The sequence below is a fragment of the Megascapheus bottae genome, chromosome 22, assembly GCF_031878675.1.
Source record: "Megascapheus bottae isolate mThoBot1 chromosome 22, mThoBot2.hap1, whole genome shotgun sequence".
In the NCBI taxonomy this organism is placed as follows: Eukaryota; Metazoa; Chordata; class Mammalia; order Rodentia; family Geomyidae; genus Megascapheus; species Megascapheus bottae.
Window position 1 is genome coordinate 33,244,124 of NC_143530.1, and position 11,239 is coordinate 33,255,362.

The 11,239-nt window shown below is 42.4% G+C and overlaps 1 protein-coding gene across 1 annotated transcript in view; it reads right to left on the reverse strand.

Annotated features, from left to right (window-relative positions):
• The window catches only part of Nedd9 (neural precursor cell expressed, developmentally down-regulated 9), a 96,257-nt gene extending 85,880 nt beyond the window's left edge, over positions 1 to 10,377 (reverse strand). Inside the window, exon 1 of the mRNA XM_090356482.1 lies at positions 10,230 to 10,377. Coding sequence (XP_090212608.1) covers positions 10,230 to 10,241 — 12 coding nt within the window. The 5' untranslated portion in view covers positions 10,242 to 10,377. The remainder of the gene's footprint in view (positions 1 to 10,229) is intronic.
• Between the last annotated feature and the right edge of the window lie 862 nt (positions 10,378 to 11,239).

Consider the following 11,239-nt stretch of genomic DNA (forward strand, 5'->3'; position numbering starts at 1 on the left):
GATGGAGTATGACTGCATTATTAACAGAGAGTTGCCTCGTGCTCTGTGACATAAATGAAGTTTGTGCAGTAGAACAAAACAAAACCAACAAACAGGGGCCAGGAACTTAGCCTAGAAGTAGAGTGCTTGTCTAGCATGCATGATGACCTGGGTTCAATTCTTCCGTTCCATATACATAGAAAAAGCTGGGAGTGGTGCTGTGGCTCAAGTGGCAGCAAAAAGTATCCAAGGACAGTGCCCAGGACCTGAGTTCAAGACCCAGGATTGGCAAAACACACACACACACACACACACACACACACACACACACACACACACTATGGAGAAGATGCATCTGTTCCTCAAATCATACTTTCAAAGCACTTCTAGGTGGTCTCACCTCAAGGGAAGCTGTCCTTTTGGATGGTACTGGACAATTGGCTGATCAGGAAGCTCCCTCCCTCTCGCTCTCTCCCTCTCTCTCTCTTGTACTTTCTCCTTAGGGGTCTGGACCTGGGGACTTCGTTTATTCTTTTCCTTCAAAGTTGAAAATGGGAGTGTCTGTATCTCAAGGATAATTTGCTATGTGCAGAAAATCAATCAGGCTTGTTACCACTTCCATCCAAGCATCTTTCTTCATCAAGTCACAAACTGTGGTTTCTTCCACCTGCCAATGCCTCATAGAAAGATGGGGAGACTGGATGCAAGGCATGGTATTCAACACATTGTAGATGTTACGTATTGAAAATAAATACAATACCTAGAACTCAAACATAGCCAGGCAAATGTGTGGTTTACAGTCATAATCACAAATACTCAGGAGGCTGAGGTCAGAGGATCACAGTTCAAAATCAGCTCAGGCAGAAAAAATTTTCTTGTATACACTTCCAAAATAACTAGCAAAAAGCTGAGCTGGAGGTATGACCCAAGTGGTATAGCATTGGCCAGGAACAAGTAAGAATGAGAGGCTCTGAGTTTAAGCACCTAATTCTGGAAAAAATGTTTGAGGCTGTGATTTTAAGTTCCTATACTGGAAAAAAATAAGTAAATAAATAAGATATAACACAATGACCTACTTTTAAAGATTCTTCTATAAGCACAGCCCAGATTTGCCTTTTCAGTCTCACACAGATACATTGAAAACTTTAAAAGAAGGAATAGGAGATACACTAGGTCTCCTTGCCACAGGTCGAATCTTTCTTAATAAGGACCAAGAAACACAACAAATCAAAGAAAGTCTGGATAAGTGGGACTGCATTAAACTGCAGAGCTTCTGTATGGCAAAGGACATAGCTAGTAAATTAATTAGGAAGCCTACAGAGTGGGAGAAGATCTTCACTAACCATACAACGGACAAAGGCCTCATATCTAAAATATATCAACAGCTCAAAAATTGAATCAATCCAAAACTAATCTCCAAAGTAACAACCATCCCATTAAAAGATGGGCAAAAGACTTAAAGAGAGTCTTCTCTGAAGAAGAAACAAAAATGGCCTATAGACACATGAAGAAATGCTCAACATCTCTGGCCATAAAAGAAATATTTCTTTATTTTTTAGACCAGCAGAACCCAACTTCTGTTCCCTTGGATCCTTGCCTAGCCTTCCCATGTCCTTGGCTGACACAGACCCTCGAAGTGTAGAACCCAGACAGGAGACAACTGAGAGAGTCTCAAGTTCACGAGAGGGAAGCAGGGTTGCTGCAGCGGGAAAAGCCAGTTCCTCTGTCTGGCTTGTGGAATCAACACTCCCCAAGTCTGTAAAAGGAAACATTGTTCACTCCTACAAATACTGGACTGTTCCTCCTTTCTGTTCTTTATAACTGTCTGCTGGCTTTTCTCTTCTCTTCTTCCCAGTTTGATTAATTGCTGCTCTCTTGACCCTGGAACTGTCAGCAAAGCACAACTTTCCACAGCGATACAGCCTGGGGATCACATCTACACAGCATTGCTTGGTTTCTTCTCCTTATTCTTAGCAGCTCATCAAGGGGGTAACAAGTTTGTACTCATCTATAAAAAAATAAAATCACATGTCCCTATTGCTTAACTGTCACCTGCTTTAACTCAGCCAAGAAGCATTTTCTTGGGGGAAGGTTTAGGGAAAAGCATGTCTCAGTGTCTCAAGAATTAAGTCATGCAATCATTTTTCCACTTTTCCTGATATGAATATACGTTACTTCACAGGTACATTCTTGGTGATGCATACTTAAGGTAAAAACATTAAAATGTACAACTAATTAACACAGAAGGGCTGGTATTTTTCTTTTCCTTTTTTCTATTTTTTTTTTTTTGCCAGTCCTGGAGCTTGACCTCAGGGCCTGAGCACTGTCCTTGGGTTTTCTCAAGGCTAGAGCTCTACCACCACTAGAGCTAGGCTAGAGCCATAGCACCACTTCTGACTTTTTTCTATGTATATGGTTCTGAGGAATTGAACCCGGGTCTTTGTGTGTGCTAGGCAAGCTCTCTACCACTAGGCTCAACTCCCATCCCATAGGTTTGCTATTTTTAAAGTCTCTGGTTAAACAAAACATTTGCTTAGAAACAAATAGTATCTCTTTAACTCATAACTAATAAAAGTTTATAACTGTAACTATAAAAGCACCTGCACAAAGAGAGTTGAATTTGCTTAAAGCCAGAGCAACCTGGCTCGTGACAAATGCCATGCCCAGTTCTACCACGACTGAGGGTGTGTTCACCTCATCACTGTGCACATGTAGACTCAAGCTGCCCTTTGTCCTATCCCTGCCTGGGGTCACAACTGCTCCCTTTCCTGCTGGTCCATCCAATGGCTGAGTCAGTATGACATCATTCACTGGAGTTCTTTGAGTCAGTGTTTTCAAGACCCAGATTATCCAGGCATTGTTTAAACAACACAAAGTCCACATGGACACCCAGAATTCACAGAGCACCTTGAATCCTTTCTAGCTCATGGTTCATGGTGAGGTATTTCCTTGGAAAGTGCCTCACCTTCACACAGTGACACAGGTGGCACCACTGGAGAAGCCTCCTGCTTGGGGGGTTAGAAGGCAAAGCATTTCTCAAGCACAGCTGAGAGGTGCTCTTCCATGACCAAATATGCTTATCTACTTTCTAAGGCTGGACTTCAACCAGAGGAGCTAGCAAAGTCAGCGAACACTGTGGATGTATTGTCCTTACCCATTTCCGGGGAAAATGTTTTTTAAAAAAATCCTCAGAACCAATTTCTTCTATGTTCTCCGGCAAGCCCAAGAGCCAGCTTAGAGCTGGGAGGAGCTACTGTCAGTCATGGGTTATTTTTTTTTCCCTTAGAGCCCTATATTGAGTATGTTACCCTCTCCAAGAGTGTACTGTTTTCAAGGATATTGTATATGGCTGGTTGAAATCCTGCGGAGTCAGATCTCCTCAGGCTTCATTTCCTTCCACAGGGGAGCCTTGGCTGTTTTGGACACTTACACTTGGGGAGAGGAACAAGAATGGGTTTATCTTCTAAATTCTGATGAGAACAGAACAAAATACAGCACAAAGCACGTGCTGTGATAAGCACAGATCCAGGAGGGCTTAGAAAGAGCACAAAGGAGTGACAAGATAGTCATCTTGTCCAGACAAATCCAATAATAGAATATTTTGTCATCGAATCTGGAGAAACCTCTGATATTGGATGTGAAAATTCAGCCACAGGGCCAGAAATGTGGCCTAGTAGTGGTGGAGTGCTTGCCAAGTAAGCATGAAGCCCTGGGTTTGATTCCCAGGTGCTGTGGCTCAAGTGGTAGCTCACTAGCCTTGAGAAAGCCCAAGAACAGTTCCCAGGCCCTGAATTCAAACCCTAGGACTGGCAAAAAAAACCTAAAAAAAATGTAAAAATCTACTGATGAGTTTCCTACCATATGTGCACCAGCACAGAGTGAGAAGATACCTGTGCTTCTGGACACCAGACTGCAAGTTAATCATTCTCATTGCAATAGAGGGCAATGGCAAAGCCTGCATCCTTGTCTACAAGGAGAGCTGCCATGCCCTCCGGGGGGGTGTCACCTTCCCATGACACTCAATCCAGAGAGGCTGAGTGAGGAACTTCTGCCTATACTCACCCCACTTTGTACAGCATAATGAGTGAGACTTCTAGGAAGTCTTTGTAGGAGCAAATGTCAACGCGGTCAAGAATGGCTCCTTAAGTAGACAGTGGGAGGCTGGAAGGTGGAAGACTTGGGCAAAAAAGGTCAACATTCTTGAGTGAGAAGAAAGAGATGGTGACTGGAGGCAGGGAACTAGTGGGACAAGCAGGGGTCAGACTCTGGTCTGTGGGAGTAGTAAAAGCCATGAGCTGGGAGCCATGAGTGTTCTATGCAAGAGACAGGGATAGAAGGAGACAAATGGAGGTGAGGGGCTGAGAGAGGAGGAAGACATCTACCCCCAACTCTCAATATTCAGGGAGCTCATGGCATTATTTGAGGTTGAACATTGGCTCACAGCAGTGTTGAACCATCTCATTTTGGAATTAAATGTCAGGACTGAGGGATGCACTTTTCTTCCAGGTTGAGTTTGGCTGAAGGGACACATTCTGTCTCACATTCTATAGCTGATATTCTGGAAAGTTTTTTCACTTTGCATGAACATGAACTTTGTCAGACCAGAAGATAATTAATAACGGCTTACTGCACTGGTTATTTTCCATTTGTCTCACCACCCATGCCAATTCATTCTCTCTACTGGACTCTGCTTAGACCTCAAGAAGCTAGTCTGAAGGCAGCCTCCTTACTCCTCCTGGCTTCCTAAATAGCTAGCTAGGCATGCAGGCATGTGTCACTATGTCCAGCCAGAAAGGGTTTTACCCTCACTCCTTTTATCTCTTTTGGTAGTAGGGTTTGCATTGGTGAGGTGGCATTTGAGCCACATACCAACACTTAAGGTTATTCTTAAGATAGAATAAACTTGAGATCTGGAAGATTCATTTAAAATATATTTCCAGTTGATCTCAAGGTGCCAAATAAATGATAGATGGCCTTATGACAGGAAAGATTTGCAAAGATACTCCTACCTGCTGACCTTCAGTAGCACTGGATTTTGTCCATCTTTGATTGATGGTCACAGATGAGGTTTTCTTATTTCTTGGTCCTCATGTGTCTGCTCAGACAGATGAGAGCTCACTGGCCAAGGTAAAAGCAGAGGGTATGCCAGTGGCTTATTATTATTTTTTTTTGGAAGTAATCCACCAGCAAGATGAAGGGTCTCGGTTTCCTGGTTGTGACTGTTGGACTGGGGTCTAGACTATTCTAACAATCTGTATCTGACAGCAGACACAGAACTTTTATTTCTTTCATGTTTCTCATGGCTAGCCCTCTTGTTTACATGCTTGCCTGCCAATGCCGATGGTGTGATGGGAAGGTGGCTGGCAAGCTGTGGATGGGGAAAGCCACTAACTTTTCTCCAGCCATGATCTAGAGGCCCAGATGTGGAGCAAAGGCAAATCTGACAATAATCCTCCCTCACATCCTCCCCCCCCAACACCCTTTCCTTGAGTTCCTTCCCTCTCTGCATTTGGTATCAGTTCAACATGAAAACAGTGATTGCAATCTGAGATCCTGGGGAGGGATGAGTGATAGCCTGGCTTTGAACTGTGATCCTCAGATCTCAGCCTCCTGAGTAGCTGGGATTACAGGTGTGAGCCACTGTGCCCAGCCAGCCTTTGGTTTTGCCAGCTACTGAGGGGTTGGCAGCTAGCCCCTTGTGTGGCAAGGCCCCTTCTGAGATGGTCCTCGGCTGACTGAACTACTGTTTGTGTAGTATACCTGCTTCCTGGCAGCTTGGGTCCAATTGGGATCTAATTCTCTCCAGCTCCCCTTAGAAAGGAGGCCAATTCCATCATTTCAAGGACTATCCCACTCTAGGGGCCCGTGCGATTAGCTTTAGTCCTCAGTATGGTTTGTGATTCTCCTCCATCATCCTGCTTTCTCTCCAAGGACTCCTCAGAATCCCCTGCTTTCTAGTCTTCCTCTCAGAATTTGCTTTTCTGAGAACTTGCTGGGTAGTGTGTTGTCATTCAACCCAGTAGTCCGTGTGTCCATTATGCGCATGTCTGGACAGCGTGTTGAAGTCTGTGGCCATACTGCCTTAGACTATGACTGTATTTAGAGCTAGGATCTTTTATTTTCCTTGTAAACTCATTTCTGTACTTTATTTTATTTTATTTTTTATTGTTGGGGTAATGTACAGTTACATTCACCAGGTAGTAGGTGCATTACTTCTCACACATTGATACCCCTTCTCATGTTTTTGTCCCCATTTCTCTCCCTCTACCCCCTCCCAATCATCTTGTTTTCCCCCCTTCCCTTTCCTATTTCAAATAAACAAATAAAAATATATACAATATACCGGGTAACAGTCAGATACAGTAACCATATGAGATTAACCAAAGGAAAAAAAAGAGAAGAGAATTAACATAGTACATTAAGAACAACAAGCACACAAGATAAAGCTCTTGTTTCCATATCCTAGAGATCCTTTCATTTAGTCTCATCCTATATGACCTTATGTACCTAGGTTTTGAACTAAAGCTAGGATCTTTAAATAGAAGTAGCTCAGTTGAAGAGAGATCACAAATCTAGGACCTAATGACCAGTGTCCTTCAAAGAAGAGGTCAGGAAATAGACACAGGGAGGGAACAACACAGACAAGCCAAGGAATTAGAGTCCCCAGGACAAAGTAACCTTCTCTAAAGCTTGTCCTTGCTTTTCTAACCTCCAGGTCTGGGAGAAAATAGATTTCTGCTATGTAAGCCCCTTTCTATGAGGTGCTCTGTCATAGATATTGGGGTTGCTTCTTCATTTTGATCCCTGGTCTCTCTTTTTACACCTAAGGTGCAAACTAGAAATCAACTTGTCCTCTGTGTGTGTGTGCGTGTGTGTGTGTGCGTACATGCGCGCATGTGCGCGCATGTGCGTGCACACATATACACGCACACACACACACACACACACGCGCGCGCGCGCGCACATAATAGTGCAGCTTAAACCCAGGGCTTTGAGCTCTCCTATGCCTTTTTTTAGTTCAAGGCTATTGCTTGACTATTTGAGCCACATCTCCACGTCTGGCTTTTTGGTGGTGATTGGAATTTAGAGTCCAATGGACTTTTCTGTCTGGGCTGTGTTTGAACTGAGAACTTCAGATCTCAGCTTCCTAAGTGACTACAATTACAGATATAGAGCCTTAAATTGCCTTTTAAGAGTGATTATGCAGAGTCATAAATGCCACTAGATTAGAGTTTTCATAGTCCTTATAAGATGTCAAAACAATTGTACTTTGAGAGGTGATTAGAGAAAATGTGAAAGACCCCATTTTCATTGCATCACCTTTGTAGGTTTTTTCTTACAAATCTACAGTATATGTGAATATACTTGCACTGAACTTGTATTTGGTGGGGAAAAAAATCCCCCCAAACCCAGCAATAACAATGTTTTCAACATCTGTCAATCAACCCTCTTTTGCTGTTTGGTGAAGCAAGAATTCAGTTTAGCTTTCTGTCTTTGGATAGCTCAAAACACAACAGGACCAACTTGAAGCTTTCTTCCTTGCCGCAGGGGGAAGAGTACAAAGGTCGTAGGAGAAGGTTTGCAACTTAAGATATTTCCTTTTCAGCCTTTCAATTTCCCTGAGCCTTTCCCCCTGCCCCCAGAACCTTGTTTGATATAAAACCAAACAATCTGTGCATAGAGAGCCATGGAGTGTTCAGCCCCCACTGTAGGCCTGCGGGTGACACTGGGCCCTGTTGGTGCGGCCACCACTTCTCCATTGTACTAAGTCTATTTTCCCACTACGCCATTCCGTCCACCATACTTATGCGACTCCACCTTTCCTGTGCTTTTTACCTGACCCACCCCTGTTAGTGGGAGCAAGCATGTGCTCATCACGATTCTAAGCAAGGCACCCAGTGAGTCTTCACAGCAATCCCTTCAGGTGGCTGTCACTCTCATCCCCTTAAGAAACTTAAGCCGGGCATCTATGGCTCGTGCCAACAATGAATCCTAGCTATTCATGAAGCTGAGATTGAGGATTATAGATCAAAGCTACCCAGAAGGAAAATCTGTGAGATTTTGATCTCAAATTAGTCAGCAAAAAGCTGTGGCTCAAGTGTTAGAGTATCAGCCTTGAGTGAAAAAGCTCAGGAACAGTGCCCAGGTATTGAGTTCAAGCCCCAGTACACACACACACACACACACACACACACACACACACACACACACACACACACACCAAACACAGATGAGTTAAATTTGTTCAAGGATCTACTACTTTTTAGTGGTAAAGCTGGGATTCAAGTCAGGCAATATGGTGTGTGTGTGTTGCGGGGAGGGTAGGTTCTAAATTTTTTATATGGCTTTCTCCACTACACACATTAGAAATCTATGCACAGGAAACATTGCTAAAGAATAAATGCCCTTGCTTATGGGTGATAATAATATTTTCCAACTGTTTGTCTTCTGCTTAGTCTACTAAGTGGAGTGTACATGTGTGTTCGTACATGTATATGTATGTATGTAAGGTTGAAATGAATCTCATTGATGAAGAAAACCTATCACTTCGAAGATTTGGAATTAGAGATCTCAAAGGACATTTCAATTAAAGTGAATTGAAGGTTCCAGGAGGTAGAATTGTCTGGTTTTTGTTCTTAAATATCAAAGGTTGAGAAGGAGTATCTATTGGAAATGACACAGTACTAATGTGCATTGCAGGGATTTGAATGGAATGAAGTACTGTCTTGCTTTAGAGAATACATTTTTGTCTTCTTTCTGTCTCTCTGCCTTTGTCTCAGTACAATAAAACTGGCCAAGTAAATATAAACAAATAAGGAGAGATAAATTTTAGTTCATACAGGACTTAATATTCATGTTGAACCTCTTGGAAATCACAAATAAACTCAATCTATACCAACCTGAATCAGTGATTTGCTTTGATAAAAGCCTCTCAGTGCTTAATCCTGGGATAGATTTTTTTGTGTATCATAGAATCCTAGTATTAGAAGAGATTAAAAATTTTTTTTCCAATCCTGGGGCTTGAACTCAGGGCCTGAGCACTGTCCTTGAGCTTTCTCAAGGCCAGAGCTCTACCACTTGAGCCACAGAACCATTTCTGGTTTTTTTCTGTGTGTATGATACTGAGGAATTGAACCCAGGTCTTCATGCAAGTACTTTACCACTAGGCCAAACTCCTGGCCACTGGAAGAGATTTTTTGAGATGTCACTATTTTACTTTTAAAATATCAAAATAATGTGAACATCAAACTTGCTCTTCAGTGACTTCCAGGGAAATCTTTTCTTACGTATTGAGATGTTTGATGAAAACATTTGTCATTATAGTTAAGCTAGTGCCTTTTCCCTACAAATGACACATAGCCCTCACAGGCTTGAGGTTGGCTGCTCGGAGCTGTTTATCTGTGTATAGTTGAAGATTGGTCCTCGAGACATGACAGACAACAGATGACTGATTTCAAATCATAAGGGACTTAGTCATTTTCTTTGGGTTGTATTACATTAAGAACATTTTTCTTACGTCTTCAAAACAATCCTCCTGTCATGGTTTTTCAGTACAGAAACAGAATTAAAAAAGGTTAAGATATTGGCTCGTGCCCCCTTGTCCTTCCAAGGGTCAGAGAGAGAAAAGAAAAAACAACATTGAGGCCTTTGTGACATGCATACCCCCACAAGGCACCATACTGTACACCAATACCCAAATAATCCCCAGAAGCCAATGAGTAGCTACGATTGCATATAACCTCTTCTGTTCAGTTTGTAGAAAATCTTTAGGAAGCTTTGGTTAAATAAGTGAATTGACTTTTTTTCACCCTAACCTCCACCACAGACCAAGCTGATTTTCTTGTGGAATGGTTACTTGGAAGTGTAGTGGTTTACAATCATTGGCAGAGAAAGGAAGAAGCAAAGGCTGGGCCATTCCTTAGCTGACCAATCAACTTTGACTATTTCCTGAATGTAGCTTCCAGATTTATATTAAGTGCAGTGTTCTACTTTTATCCAGAAAGTTGCTTCCCTGGAGAGTTTTGGATGGAAGAATTCTCTATGAGCATCAATGTAACTATGTTTAAAAATCTCACCTACCAGAATAGAATCGTAGGCCCTTTTCAAATGGATATTTTTTTCATCCATGTTAAGCACAGGCTTATAGGTTAGTAGAATGTTCACCTTGTTGTTTTGTAGGAAATATTCCCAGTAGAATTGGAGAAAAGAGAATCACAAAATGTGTGTAGGTCTTTTTTTTTTCTACTCACCCTTGACCACATTTTTCTCCAGGACTGTCGGATACTGCAGAGGACAATGGTGGTGTTTCAGTCTGCCGACCAGTCTCCTTCTTGTCATAACTCTCTTGAACCAGGCTCTATGAAGTGCTCCTGCCAGTGTGTGATGTCATGGGACTTACAGCTCATGAAGCCTGAAAACAGATGTGAGAAAGGAAAGATGGGTGAATCTGGGAAGGTCAGGACACGTCTGTCACTTTAGGATTACATTTCCGAGGCTGGAAAACCCAAATCGTAACCCAAATCATAAATGGAGTTCATCATTCATTCATTCATTCCTCAATTCACCTATTCATACAAACTCAGAATTGTATTTATGGAGTTCCTATGACATTATCTTTGCTTTCAAAGATTGGTAATGAGATCCTGTCTTCAGGATGGGATAAAGTAAAAACATGTAGTGCCATAATATGGCCTAGGTCTTCTGGTCACATAGGCAGCGGGTCAAAAGAAAGCACATGACCAGGCTGGGTTGGTGCTGGTATGTGACCTTAAGGGTGAGGAGAATCCTTCCTTGTCTAGAAGCTACAGCTCTAGTTGTGGACCCAGCTTTTTCTGTTATCCCCGCAGCCTCCTCACCTCCACTTTAAACCAGTGTAACATATTGCTGCTTTTTATCCATCTGAAGCCACCACCGATGCCCCATCTACCTGTCACTAGTTACTTGAGAAGGTCACCGGAGCCCTATGCCTTTATCATTTCCCAGAAAGGAGGAAGACTGGTGTGTGTTTTGGAAATGTGGCTTTTAAATAGTTGGACTGTGAAGCTTAGAATATTTGATATGTGGGAAGAAAATTTGTCTGGGCTTTGAAAAAAAAATCAGTGCTGGCCAATTTTTACTTTACTTTTATCTTCTCATAGCTGTAAGATTTTAAAGTGTTTGTGTGTGTGTGTGTGTGTGTGTGTGTGTGTGTGTGTGTATTTCTGTACCGTCACTGAAATATACATTTTTAGAAAACTCCTGATATTGAAACCACATGGAA